The sequence below is a fragment of the Myxocyprinus asiaticus genome, chromosome 25 (assembly GCF_019703515.2).
Source record: "Myxocyprinus asiaticus isolate MX2 ecotype Aquarium Trade chromosome 25, UBuf_Myxa_2, whole genome shotgun sequence".
In the NCBI taxonomy this organism is placed as follows: domain Eukaryota; kingdom Metazoa; phylum Chordata; class Actinopteri; order Cypriniformes; family Catostomidae; genus Myxocyprinus; species Myxocyprinus asiaticus.
In genome coordinates this window covers 19,898,557-19,913,775 of record NC_059368.1, presented here as the reverse complement: position 1 = coordinate 19,913,775, position 15,219 = coordinate 19,898,557, and the positions used below count along the sequence as shown (strand labels likewise).

The 15,219-nt window shown below is 39.0% G+C and overlaps 1 protein-coding gene across 1 annotated transcript; it reads left to right on the top strand.

Moving 5' to 3' along the window:
* The first annotated feature begins 15 nt into the window (after window positions 1–15).
* Window positions 16–6,038, top strand: LOC127416464 (zinc finger and BTB domain-containing protein 1-like). Its single transcript, XM_051655847.1, has 2 exons — window positions 16–152; window positions 2,168–6,038. Exon 2 carries the CDS (start codon window positions 2,172–2,174, stop codon window positions 4,200–4,202), a length of 2,031 nt encoding a protein of 676 aa, XP_051511807.1. The 5' UTR covers window positions 16–152; window positions 2,168–2,171; the 3' UTR covers window positions 4,203–6,038.
* Window positions 6,039–15,219: the final 9,181 nt, after the last annotated feature.

Below are 15,219 nucleotides of genomic sequence, written 5' to 3'. Positions count from 1 at the left end.
CATCCGCGCTGCAGAAGGGGCTTCGCCCTCGAGATTAGCTTTTCTCGCCCCAGGTTTTCGCTTGGACGAACGCAAACGACGTGGAACTTCTTCATTCTGTGTTTTAGCTCGCAGTTTTGTCGTTCGCTACGAGTTAGCGCCCATTACCGTCGGTGAGTATTTTCAGTATCTTTTGCGTGTAAACATGAGCTGCAGTAATGTGACGCGTATGTGCGGGAAGCTGCGCGGGGGTGACACTGCATGCTTGCGTGAGTGATCTCCCTACGACTATGGTCAAATACACGATATTCTGGCGTTTCCCGATGAAACAAGATCCTTTTAAAACTTTCTGTTGTCAATATCGTTAATCGTATAACCAGATATTTAGTTCGTTGTTCATATAGTTTGATTTTACTTTTAAGTGCGGTGTGATTGACAGCCACAACGCCCGCAAGATTCTGTCTCCGAAATAGGCCAATGAGAATGCGTGGGCGGGATGTAAACCTCTCTGTTAGGCTTTTATGATGGAGCTGAACAATGGACTCAAGAACTACGTAAATCAACTCTTTGAAGCCAATTAATCACTTATAATTAAACATATTATATTACATTATTATATTACGCCTTTCTTATTACAGTGCTTGCGTTTTCATGATATTATACTGGATTGCAAAATTGTAACCTAAAATTTTGCAAAGAAACTGTGATCATCCCTCAGTATGATCACAATTAGAGCTATATTAAAATTTGACCTTATTTATGAAGTAATTTTGCCCTTAGGCGTAATCTTTCTTGGTTAGTTGCCATACAGTGCATAGCAAAATATATGGCATATTATTTGTTCATTTAATTTTCAAAATGACCAAAAAAATCACACTTTGATACAAAATTGTGGAGCATTGTCCCAAATTTAAATCTCAAAACATTGAAATCTAGTAGTCACATAATAGATAATTAAATTGTGTTGTGAAAGAATGTCTGTTTTATGTAGTGCTATGTTGTTTCATAGAGCCATATTCAGCATATGTGGCATAATGTTGAAATGATCACAATTACAAATTAAGACTTGTCCCTCTTCTTAAAAAAAGCAAAAGTGAGGCACTTACAGTGGGAGTGAATGGGGCCAATCTGTAAACGTTAAAATACTCACTGTTTCAAAAGTATAGCCACAAGGCTACAATATGCATATCAGCATGATTTTAGTGTGATTAATGCTTACTAACCTTTTCTATGTAAAGTTATGCAAAGTTATATTTTTCTATGTAAAGCAATTTTACATCTTCATTGCCATTATGACATAACAACGTGACAAATAACTGGAAGATCATCTGCCTAGAACAGCAGTCCTCTGCAAAAACAATTATTTAAACTTTACAATTGAAATAATACACACGGTTTAACAGAATAATTAATGTAAGGGCTTTTATGAAATTCTAATTTTTACATTTTTGCATTTAAAATGTACACAGTAATTTTTTCTTATTAAAAAAGTTTTACTCCTATATAAATTAATAGTCATTTTGAAACATATGTATAAAATCATGACCACTCATTTGAGGTGAGAACTCTAGTCATTTTAGTAACCTTATAAAAGCTGTTTTATTATACATGGTGCAGGGTGCCCTCATGGGGACTGCGATTTTAGAATCACATGACCAGCTGAGTACTACACTTAATCTCATTAACCGTCTTGTTATTGGACACATAACTCTTGGATTAAATTAATCATGGTTGACTGTGAATAGCGAATTTCTACAATGGCATCTATAACTGAAAACTATTGATTTTGAATGATGCTGCATGCACACCACTAGATGTCAATGTAAGTCCAAGATGACACAAACAAAAAGTTACTGAGTGCACCTTTAAACCCTCAAAAAATTGTCCCCAATTACTTCCAATGTAAATGCCTCACTGTAACCTTGATTTTTTTTTTTTTTTTTTTAAGAAAATAAGGGATGTTGAAATTCATTTTTGAGGTAATCACCAATATCCCACAAATGCTGTCGATTGAGCTTAACTTGTATTGAACATTGCTAATGTTCCTTTGTGTGAATATTTATTTTTTATTTTGTAATATCAATAAATTATCATGACAGTGGTCAGTGTGCACCTGTGAGTGTGAAAATGTCTCTCCAAACTTGAGTTTTGCTGATGGGCTTTTTTTTTTCTTTACGATTCTGCACAGGGTAATGGCACGGCCAAGCCACAGTGAGCATGTCCTGCAGCAACTCAACAACCAAAGGGAGTGGGGTTTCCTCTGTGACTGCTGTATTGCCATAGGGGACATTTATTTCAGGGCCCACAAGGCTGTGCTGGCAGCCTGCAGCTCTTACTTTAGAATGATGTTCATCAGGGACCAGCAGGCAACTGCACGATTTGATCTCAGCAACATGCAAATCAGCGCAGAGTGCTTTGATCTCATACTGCAACTCATGTATCTTGGCCGCATTGCTGTGGATCACTATGAGTTTGAGGAGCTGAAATCCTCCATGACCTACCTACAAATGTACTACATCCCTGACTCCCTTGAGGACCTCAGAGACATTCGGACATCCAATCTGACACCTTCATCCTCAGCGTCATCCTCTTCATCGTCTAGCTCCTTATCCTCATCCAGCGTAGTGGGAGGTAAGATGATGTTTGGTGTTCGAATGTTTGAGCAGCAGAGGCCAAGCCCTGCTGAGACTGAGCATGCTCCAACGGCTTCAACCACAACTACTCGTCAGAACATTAACATCTCAACTGTCAGGCCTGCTGAAGATGTGGTCATACCACACCCTCCACCACATTCAGAGACCATTGTAGACCAGCCATGTGACTTAAGGAAGAGGACTTCGGGCCGAAGCTCTGCCATGAAAGAACGTCCTCGGTTTGGTCGCACTTACACATGTGATGATTGTGGCTTTGTCTTCAGCTGTGAAAAGCTGCTTATTGAACACATCCTTACATGCACCAATCGCAAAGCTTTCCAGACACCCAGAGTCAGCAAAGAGGTTTATAGTGACACTGGCAAAGCAGAGAGTTCAGCCTCAGAGGGGATGGATGAACATAGAGCAGTTTGCAAGGGGGAAGACGACTGGCCAGACCATAAGCCAGACACAGATACCGTGATCAGGTCTGTCTCCACTGGTGTGGACAATGAAGCTGCGTACTCCAGGAATATAACCATTAAAGTGGAACGAGATGATGATTCTGAGACAGACTTAGAAACTATAAAAGTAGTAAAGGTAGGAAACCATAATGTAGGGAGCTGCAAAGTTCGTAGCAGGGCATACAGAGATAGTGTGGCAGACCAGATGAAAATTGACAGTGAGGAAGAGGCTGGAGGATCTGCCATGGATGGTACCACCAATGCTTTGGAAGGTCATGGTAATGAGTTAGGCATAGACGCAAAGGTGCGAAAGATCAAAGAAGAAAAGCAAGATGAATCATGCATTCCGTGTGAATTGTGTGGAGCCCTGCTGACAGAGGAGGATCAGTCTGCTCATTACATCTCCAGCCACATGGGACATATCTGTGCCTGTGGAAGGTGTGGCCAAGTGCTCATTAAAGGCAGGCAGCTGCAGGAGCATGCCGAGCGCTGTGGTGAGCCCCAGGGAATTGAGACTGACTCCCCAGGTGAGGATTCACCTCTCCTTGAAGATGGCGAGGCTATGGAAGCAGCAGACCTGGGCTTTCGCTGTCCTCTCTGTGGTTTGATATTTGAAAATGAAAGTCTTGCTGTCGAGCACACATTGGCTTGTCCTGAACAGGAGCCTTTCCGCCCTGTCCTGTTGGACGACGGTGGCGAGCCTGACCATCGGCGCAAGCATTTCTGTGCCATTTGCGGAAAAGGCTTTTACCAGAGGTGTCACCTACGGGAGCACTACACTGTACACACCAAGGAGAAGCAATTCACGTGTCAAACCTGCGGAAAACAGTTTCTGCGCGAGCGACAGCTTCGGCTGCATACTGACATGCACAAAGGAATGGCACGATATGTCTGCCCTGTGTGTGACCAGGGTACTTTCCTCAAACATGATCATGTGCGACACATGATCTCTCACCTGTCAGCCGGAGAGACTATCTGCCAAGTGTGTTTCCAGATTTTCCCCAGCGGTGAGCTCCTGGAGAAGCACATGGATGTACATCTGTACATCTGTGGTGTGTGTGGAGAGAAATTTCGCCTCCGCAAAGACATGCGGAGCCACTACAACTCCAAGCACACCAAGAGACAATGAGAGGCAGATTTGACAGCATACACTCTGCCAATGAATCTTTGAAATAAGCCATACTGTTAATGTGAGGTCCAATCTATGCACTTAAGACACCAGTTGTAACCTTTAAAACTGCACTTTCTATCTGTATGCAATTCTGGATGTGTTGCTCAATGTTTTTGGTGTGATTATAATGCCTCAAGCTTTTGTCCTCAGTTTCATATGAGATCTTGCATGTAGAGATGGATATCCAGATAAAGCCTAGACATCAACTAAATGACACTATCACTGGTGTTGCAGTTGAAAATGCTACATAAGTTAATGCTTGATCTGCACTTATGAATTCGGCTCGTGGCTGATAGATATACATCTCTCATTTGCAGCAGAAAGAATAAGTCTATGTCCATCCAGTAGGCTAAATAATTTCTGTTCATGAAGCTTTAATGATGGTGCACATTGGCTTAAGTTTATTTTAAAACATTTTTAACGTAGTATTTAAGAGAACGTTTCTCAAAGGGGACATAGTTGTTTTTTTTTTTTTTTTTTGGTGGTGCTCTTATATTCCTAGTGAACACAGAAATCCAAGCACAGATGTCTTCATCCATTCTGCTTTCATTTTGTCATTATTTCAAGTAGCTCTGGTATCATTACTTAAATGGTTCTAATTTTCCACACTCATTTGCCCTTAAGGCAGAGAGATAATAATGGAGAATAGATTATGCAATGTACACTGATCCTATTCCCCCTTGTTACCAGAACACTAAAAATACCGCATTTGATAAAAAGCAGAGAAAAACACTCCTGTTGACGCTTTCAGCTAGTTGTACCTGCTTAACAATCACACATACAAAACCCAGTAATCTATGCAAACTGTTGTAAATTTAACCCCAATTAAATGCACATGGAGTTTATAAGAAAGTATAATAAGAAGTGTCACATCTGTTGTGTATAGTTATATCAGTATCCCAAAGATTTCCATGTGCTGTTCATCTAAACAAACTTTGTTCTTCTTAGCTAGCTGTTTCTAATGAGGATTACATGTTATACAATACTTATTATTAGCCTACACTGTTTTTATTCAGAGCTATCAAGCTGTATCAAAATAATGAATTACTGTGGCAAAGTCTTGATGTGTAATTTGAGAATAAGGAAATGCCATGTAATCCTTGCACAAGGGTGTAGGGTAAATTATTACATTATTGTATAAAAGCTTTTCAGCAGTCGTTATCGTGTCTAAAATGTCCCGTGAAATAGCCTGGTTGGTTTTGCGTTTTGTTTGCTTTAAAGTGTAGCCAATTGACATTGATGCTGACCAGCGAGCAGACACTGTATTTGGAGATGTGGTGCAAGAAAACTATCAATGGGGTCATGTGATCATGCAGATTAATCTAGACACAATGAATGACTCGATTAATAACAGGTGGCCTGGCTAAATCTGGGACAATGCTCCACAATTTTGTTTGAAACAAGTCGGCCCGTCCAAGTAAACTAACCATTTTAAGGTCGCGTGTAAAAGTTAATGTAATGTTTAATTGTGTGAAAGTACTGTATATCAAGACTATGTTAGAGTGGAGTTTATGCAGTTTACATGTTGTCTTTATTGTTATTAAACTAAAAGTGGAGTTGAAATTAAGGTCCAAAGCATCCACAAGTAATGATAATTTACAGAGAGCTCAGGCATTTGCACTGGGCATCAAGCAGTGTAATTGGTTCATCTTATGATCTGAATCTGGTGAAAATATTTTTGAGAATGGAACATCATCACTTTTTTAAATTTCCTTCAGTGTTTCATATGTTCTTGGATTTAAAAAAGTTAAATAAAAAAGTTTAAATATTGGGAATTTGTGTGACACTTGATATTTTGATCCTTTTTTTTTTTTTTTTTGAAACATGAGTGTTTTACAGTTTTATCAGACTTTTCTGTAGTCAGACTACAGGATGACTGCTGCATTAATACAGCCTTCTCACTGTCCGATAAAGGCAGCATAACATTTGCCATGCAAATGTTCACTCAAAACACATCCAGGATATTTTTTCCCTTTATTTAACCGACCATGGCAAACACAATAGCTTGCATATATGTTTCCCCTTTTAATATAAATAACTAGTAGTGAGTTAATCAAAAGGTCATTATATCAAATGTAAAGATTTATAAAACCAATACTTTCAAGCTTCCTTAAAAAGGTTTCAAATGATAATTTTGCACATGGATTGCTCTACCTGATCCTGTATTGAAGTTTTTTAACTGACCCATTTACTTATTTGCAAAGAAATAAAATCAAGTGAAACAATGGCTTGTCAAAATACACATAGCAAGCGTGACATACAGGATCTTTTTTTCTGATGTAATGAGCTATATGGCTCAGAACATTTATTGTATTAATATTTCTCTTATTAATTAATATGTAATTTTATAATTTCAAATATGATTTTTGTATGCTTTGAGCTTTTCAGTAATCATAATTATTATTGCTTTCAGATACCAACAATACTACCTGTTCACTTTTAAGTTTTTTCAGACTTTTTTTAATTTATAACAGTAGAACTTTTATTTTGAAATAGAGCTTCAAAGTTGGTTATCTGAGGGTCTGAGGGCTGATTTTGGAATGGCATACTACCATACTACTCTTTACTATTTTGCAGAGGTGTATAGTAACGAAGTACAAATACTGTACTTAAGTACAGTTTTTCAATTTCTGTACTTGAGTATAAATATTTCTTTGGACTTTTACTTTAACTTCACTACATTTTGTAAAGAAAATTGATACTTTTACTCTGATACATTTCTCCAGACACTTTCATTACTTTTGCAAGTGAGCACTGTAAAAAATAACAAGCTGTATGTGCAAAAATGCATGCAGATCGGCGATAGTGATGTTTGAATTGTGAAAGAATCATTTGATCTGAATCTTTTACATTTGATTCCTTTGAACAGATCAAAAAGATTCAAAAAGCGTCCTGAATGATTTGTTTTGCGATTCACAAATCTGAATCAAAATCACAAGCAAAGTGTGCACCAGATAACGTGTGTCATGTCATCTGTCTCCACTTGGGAAGAAAAGAAACTGCTCATGTAAGTTTAAATCTGTTTTTTAATGAATTAATTTGATAAGTTTAGGCTTAAACATTATGAAAGCCGTGAAATAATGAAGTTATGCGTTATCAGTCTCCCGCCTTTCCAGGAGACAAGTTCACATAAAAGTCAATCAAACGCGTTTACTTTTAACATTTTAATCAAGGTGCAATGAGTATGAATAATTTCCAGCACTAATGAAAATGTCTAACTATATTAATTTTATAAGCTATGGTGGTTGCTAAAGTATTTTCTTTGCATTTTAGCACATTGATGCTACAGTATGTGGTTACTAAGGTGTTTTGGATGGTTGCTGGTGTAACAGTAGCCAGCTGGTAGGAACCTGTGCAGTGTGTAAACCTCACTCCCCTGGCCTCAAGAGGCGCAATAGCGACTGACATTAGAGGCTGTAGCCTTTATCCTCCTTGTTAGCGTGCCCACCTCCCATGCCAGAGGTGCCAGTTCAAATCCCACTTGGAGCGGGTCGAGCAGGACCGGTTACAGTGGTGCCGAGTCCCAGATGGGAGTGAGGTTTGGGGGGTGAGTGTAATGGTAGCCAGCTGGTAGGAAGCTGTGCAGTGTGTAAACCTCACTCCCCTGGCCTCAAGAGGCACAATAGCAACTGACACTAGAGGCTGTAGCCTTTATCCTCCTTGTTAGCGTGCCCACCTCCCATGCCAGAGGTGCCGGTACGAATCCCGCTCGGAGCGGGTCGAGCAGGACCGGTTACAGTGGTGCCGAGTCCCAGATGGGAGTGAGGTTTGGGGGGGTGAGTGTAACGGTAGCCAGCTGGTAGGAAGCTGTGCAGTGTGTAAACCTCACTCCCCTGGCCTCAAGAGGCACAATAGCAACTGACACTAGAGGCTGTAGCCTTTATCCTCCTTGTTAGCATGCCCACCTCCCATGCCAGAGGTGCCGGTACGAATCCCGCTCGGAGCGGGTTGAGCAGGACCGGTTACAGTGGTGCCGAGTCCCAGATGGGAGTGAGGTTTGGGGGGTGAGTGTAACGGTAGCCAGCTGGTAGGAAGCTGTGCAGTGTGTAAACCTCACTCCCCTGGCCTCAAGAGGCGCAATAGCGACTGACACTAGAGGCTAGCCTTTATCCTCCTTGTTAGCGCCCGCCTCCCATGCCTCCCACGCCGGTTCGACCGGTTACACTGGGGCATGCTATGCAGTTGCCAAGGTGATCTACTTTGTGTATTAGCGCATTGCTACAGTATGTGGTTGCCAGGTTGTTACTATGCTGTTGCCAAGTTGATTTCTGAGATTGTTGCACATTGCTATGCAGTTGCTAGGGTGTTTTGGGTGGTTGCTGAGTGGTTGCTTATTGGCCCAAATGAAAAGAGCCCAGTCTCTATTCTGGTCAATAAATAAATATGACTCAGCTCCCTGCTTTGATGTTACAATTTGTTATGGACTGTTCTATAACAAACTGTTCATTACAGCTAAAATGAGTCTTATTTTCTGGCAAGCTTTTTTCTTTATCAATAGGACAAAAAATACATTCAATCTAAACTGTACAGTTGCCAATTTGCTTGATTCTTGCCATGCTTCTTAAATTGACATGCCTTCATCTCAGAAATCGGCACTCCAAGACAGTCTCACTGGATTTATGACTTTGCGGTGGTGTTCGTGTACACCAATCTCATAAATATGATAATTCTGACTTGAATGCTTCATTAAAGAGATTGTTCACTCAAAAATGAAAATTCTCTTACTATTTTCTCACCCTCATCCCAACCCAGGTTTCTAGGCATCCAGAAATGGTTTCCAAAACCACAAGCTCACTGCAAAGGCAGTAGAGGTGTTAGGGGAACATGGATGCATTAAAAAGCTTTTAATGAGACATGAGAACAACCCCATTGAGAGTATGAGATAAAACTATGGTCTGTTAGGTAATTTTTCTATTTTTACGCTGGGAATTATCCCAAAATACAGGGCACATACAGGTGCATCTCAATAAATTAGAATGTCGTGGAAAAGTTCATTTATTTCAGTAATTCAACTCAAATTGTGAAACTCGTGTATTAAATAAATTCAATGCACACAGACTGAAGTAGTTTAAGTCTTTGGTTCTTTTAACTGTGATGATTTTGGCTCACATTTAACAAAAACCCACCAATTCACTATCTCAAAAAATTAGAATATGGTGACATGCCAATCAGCTAATCAACTCAAAACACCTGCAAAGGTTTCCTGAGCTTTCAAAATGGTCTCTCAGTTTGGTTCACTAGGCTACACAATCATGGGGAAGACTGCTGATCTGACAGTTGTCCAGAAGACGATCATTGACACCCTTCACAAGGAGGGTAAGCCACAAACATTCATTGCCAAAGAAGCTGGCTGTTCACAGAGTGCTGTATCAAAGCATGTTAACAGAAAGTTGAGTGGAAGGAAAAAGTGTGGAAGAAAAAGATGCACAACCAACCAAGAGAACCGCACCCTTATGAGGACTGTCAAGCAAAATCGATTCAAGAATTTGGGTGAACTTCACAAGGAATGGACTGAGGCTGGGGTCAAGGCATCAAGAGCCACCACACACAGACGTGTCAAAGAATTTGGCTACAGTTGTCATATTCCTCTTGTTAAGTCACTCCTGAACCACAGACAACGTCAGAGGCATCTTACCTGGGCTAAGGACAAGAAGAACTGGACTGTTGCCCAGTGGTCCAAAGTCCTCTTTTCAGATGTGAGCAAGTTTTGTATTTCATTTGGAAACCAAGGTCCTAGAGTCTGGAGGAAGGGTGGAGAAGTTCATAGCCCAAGTTGCTTGAAGTCCAGTGTTGTTTCCACAGTCTGTGATGATTTGGGGTGCAATGTCATCTGCTGGTGTTGGTCCATTGTGTTTTTTGAAAACCAAAGTCACTGCACCCGTTTACCAAGAAATTTTGGAGCACTTCATGCTTCCTTCTGCTGACCAGCTTTTTAAAGATGCTGATTTCATTTTCCAGCAGGATTTGGCACCTGCCCACACTGCCAAAAGCACCAAAAGTTGGTTAAATGACCATGGTGTTGGTGTGCTTGACTGGCCAGCAAACTCACCAGACCTGAACCCCATAGAGAATCTATGGGGTATTGTCAAGAGGAAAATGAGAAACAAGAGACCAAAAAATGCAGATGAGCTGAAGGCCACTGTCAAAGAAACCTGGGCTTCCATACCACCTCGGCAGTGCCACAAACTGATCACCTCCATGCCACGCCAAATTGAGGCAGTAATTAAAGCAAAAGGAGCCCCTACCAAGTATTGAGTACATATACAGTAAATGAACATACTTTCCAGAAGGCCAACAATTCACTAAAAATGTTTTTTTAATTGGTCTTATGATGTATTCTAATTTTTTGAGATAGTGAATTGGTGGGTTTTTGTTAAATGTGAGCCAAAATCATCACAATTAAAAGAACCAAAGACTTAAACTACTTCAGTCTGTGTGCATTGAATTTATTTAATACACGAGTTTCACAATTTGAGTTGAATTACTGAAATAAATGAACTTTTCCACGACATTCTAATTTATTGAGATGCACCTGTATAGTGGGACTTCAAACTTGGGATGAATATTATGACAGAAATGTCACCCTCTAGTGGCTAGAGATGGCATTAACCTGCAAACAAACATTATAAACTGTTATAACTGTAATAAACTTATTAAACCATCAATGGCTTGAAAAAGACTAATGAACATGATATGACATGAAGTCTCAGGCTACTACATACAACACGAAAAGTAAGATTTTATTCATAGTGCATTAACATTAAGTTTATTAGATCATGCTAATTACAGTAATGTTGTTAAATAATGTTAACAAATGGAACCTTTTTGTAAAGTGTTACTGTAATTTAACTGTGTGGGGCATAAACATATAACTGCACAATATAACTTGCTAAAGTGTGGTAAAGGGCACTTTTTAAAAAATCGTTATCGGCCGATCTTAGTATTCAAAAATCGGAAATCGGTATCGGCCTCAAATCTCCTGATCGGTGCAGCACTAGTTATCTTTACTTAATTATGACGAATGGATACTTTATACAACAGTGCTATTTTGAAAGAGTTTTAGTAGCCTATGCATGAACTCAGCCAAGGTCTGTCTGTGGGAAATACAATCATGTAATCACTGGCAGGGGGAATAAAATCGTACTTTTCGTGTTGAATGTAGTAGCCTAAGACTTAAGTCATGTTCATTAGTCTTTTTCAAGCCACTGATGGTTTAATAAGTTTATTACAGTTTATAATATGTTTGTTTGCAGGTTAGTACCATCTCTAGCCTCTAGATGGTGACATTTCTGTCAGAATTTTCAGCCCAAGTTTGAAGTCCAACTGTATGTTGGTATAATTCCCAGCGTAAAAAAAATAAAAATAAAAATGACCTAACAGACCATAGTTTTATCTCATACTCTCAATGGGGTTGTTCTCATGTCTCATTAAAAGCTTGATATAAAACCATGTTCCCCTAACAGCTCTACTGCCTTTGGAGCCAATGAGCTTGTGGTTTTGGAAACCATTTCTGGATGCCCAGAAACCTCTTGTGGCGATCACTGTGACGCATGTAAACACTGTATTTATCCAACCAAACGAGTTTTGCATGGAGAACTTTACTCTCTCAGTGGGTAAATACCTGACTAAGGGGCCATTCACACTGAAAACGTTAGAACGCTGCGACATGAAAAGAACAGAACGCACATGTCTCCAGACGCGTTTTTAACAGCTGTAGTTCTTTTTGGTTTGACAAAGCTTCTGAAAAACGCAGCGCTGTTTGCATGTTTTCTGCCAATATGTTATTCTTTGCTTACCCACTCAGTGGCACTGTTTCACCAATGTCGTTGCTCGAATAACTTCTATTACCACATTTTACATTTATACATTTGGCAGATGCTTTTATCTAAAGTGACTTCAAGGTAGCCTATACATTTTTAATTAGTTTGTGTGTTCCCTGGGAATCCAACCCATAATCTTGGCGTTGCTAGTGTAACAGGAGCCAGCTGGTACGTGCTTGTGCAGTGTGTAAAACCTTACTCCCCTGGCCTCAAGAGGCGCAATTGAGACGTATGCCAATGGTCGTAATCTTTAGCCTCTTCGTTATCGCACCCCTCCCATGCTAGAGACGCCGGTTCGATTCCCGTTCGAAGCAGGTCGAGCAGGGCTGGTTACACTAATGCAATGCTCTACTGGTTGAGCTGTAGGAGCCCTACATTTTGAACAGGTTATGTACTCATGCCTCATTAGACCATTTCAGAAGCTTAAAGGAATAGTTCACCCAAAAATGAAAATTCTTTCATCATTTACTCACCCTCATCCCATCCCAGATGTGTATTACTTTCTTTCTTCTGTAGAACACAAACAACGATTTTTAGAAGAATATCTCAACTCTTTAGGTCCTTACAATGCAACTGAATGGTGGCCAGAACTTTGAAGCTCCAAAAGCACATAAAGGCATCATAAAAGTAACCAATAAGACTCCAGAGGTTAGATTCATATCTTTAGAAATTATATTATAGGTGTGGTTGAGAAACAGATCAATACTTAAGTACATTTTTACTATAAATTCTCCTCCTTCCCCAGTAAGTGGCGATATTATGCACAAAGAATATGAATTGCCAAAACAAAAGAAGAAGAATATGGAAGTGAAAGTGGACATTTATAGTATATATATATATATATTAAAAAAAAGGAAATAAAAAAGAGATATGGAGATATCTCTCTGAAGATATGGATTTAACCACTGCAGTCGTATGGATTAGGCTACTTTTATGATCCTTGTATGTGCTTTTGGAGCTTCAAAGTTCTGGCCACCATTCACTTGCATTGAATGGACCAACAGAGCTGAGATATATATATTTTTTTAAAAATTATCCGTTTGTGATCAGCAGAAGAAAGAAAGTCATACAAATCTGGGATGGCATGAGGGTGAGTAAATGAGAGAATTTTCAATTTCAGATGAACTATTCATTTAATGTCTCCTAGGCTGTCAAAATGCACTCTACTACTGAATAAGTTAAAGTGTTCATAGTTTGTGTTTTGTCAGATAACTTTACTTCCATTGCGATTTATACAATACAGTAACACAGATTTTCTTTAGAAAAGGGTTTCAATGTTAGATTAAACAGGATCAAACGCATTTGTGCATTCTGTTAAGAATTCTACTAAGATTTTTGCTTTGCCATTCCTAATCCATTAACACAATCAAAGATGACTCCAAAAATGGTATCATATGTGACAACTCACGCAGTCTCGTTTTTTTCCATTACACCCAGCTAATATAATTTCTTGTCCATTATTCTTAATTATATGTTCTGAAACAGCAGAGTTCTGCTTAGGATCATAGACCTACAGCGCCTCTCCCACATGCCCCTATGATTTTTCTGGTTTACATGATTTCCTTTTAAGGCAGGCCTGTTTGCCATGTCAGTGGGTGACTGGTCCTCATGGGAGCAGGTCATGCCGACTTCAGTAATGGAGAGTCTTTCCATAACACATCATCCACCCACTCCTGTTTATAGATATGGCTGTCTTAAAGGTGTGCTTCACAGTACTGTCCAGCCACCTGCTCTTTACTTGTCAGAGGCATTGCAGCCTCTTTTGTTTATTCTGTCATGCTTCTTGACAGATCTTAACCTGCCATATAAGGAAAACCACAGAACACTTCTGCAATATATTATGCTTATCCACATGTAATGGGTATTACAGTGAAATGTTACAATTACTCTGTTACTTTTTTAACTCAACATTTACATGTAAGGCATTTTGCTGATACTCTTGTTCAGAGTGAGTAATTGATTCTGTGCCTCTCCACTTGACTACACTATATTCAAAAAGTCATTCATCTGGACTGGTTCTGAGTAATCTCTATTTTTACTTATTCATTCATTTATTAAGACCAAAAAGGCTGCTTGACATTGTCGATTCTTTAAGATAAGATAATCTCTGATTGATTGGCTGAAACATTTTTGAAATGTTATAGAGCTTTATGCTTTTCCCTAAACAATATGGCCTATTATAAGATTCTAAAGATAATGTGTTATCTATCTATAAATATTAAAGCTTATAGAAAATTTGATCATTAATATAACACAATACATCACAATACTGTAATTTGATGATAAGCAGAAACACTATATCTTTCCATCACAATCCTACTCAAAATGCTGCTGCTTTATGGTCTCTTACTTTCAATGCACAATTTTTGTAGTTTCTAATGCTCTTAAGACTGAAGACTTTGGCCCTTATATTGTCTGTCTTTGCACAACTTACAGCACATTATGATATCTTGTCTTTCCTTTATCCACATTACTATTTTGGTGATCCAAAAAACTTTTATTCTTAAAGGGATAGTTCACCCTCATGAAATCCTTTAATAGAATATTTCAACTCTGTTGGTCCTCACAGTGCAAATGAATGGTGACCAGAAATTTGAAGGTCCAAAAGGGACATAAAGGCAATATAAAAAGAATCCATAAAATTCCAGTGGTTAAATCCATATCTTCTAATCTAAAGTAATATGATAGGTGTGGGCGAGAAATCGATCAATATTTAAGTCTTTTTTCTTTCTTTCTTTCTTTCTTTTTTTTTATCTACATTTTCACTTTCACATTCTGGTGTGGAAGTGACTTTCACATTCAGCCACCTACTGGTCGGGGCTGGTCAAAGCTGTAAATTAATAGTAAAACAGGACTTAAATATTTATCTGTTTCTTACCCACATCTATCATATCTCTTCGACACGTATTTAACCACTGGAGTCATAAGGATTACTTTACTGCTTTTATGTCCTTTTAGGACCTTCTGAGTTCTGGTCACCATTTGCCCATTCACTTGCATTGCATGGACCTACAGAGCTAAGATATTCTTCAAAAAATGTTCGTTTGTGTAAATGATGAGAGAATTTTCATTTTTGGATGAACTGCTCCTTTAACCTGATGTTTTCTGTAACCTAAAAGTGAAAAAGAAATGCAGTGTGGACATTCCAGGACCAG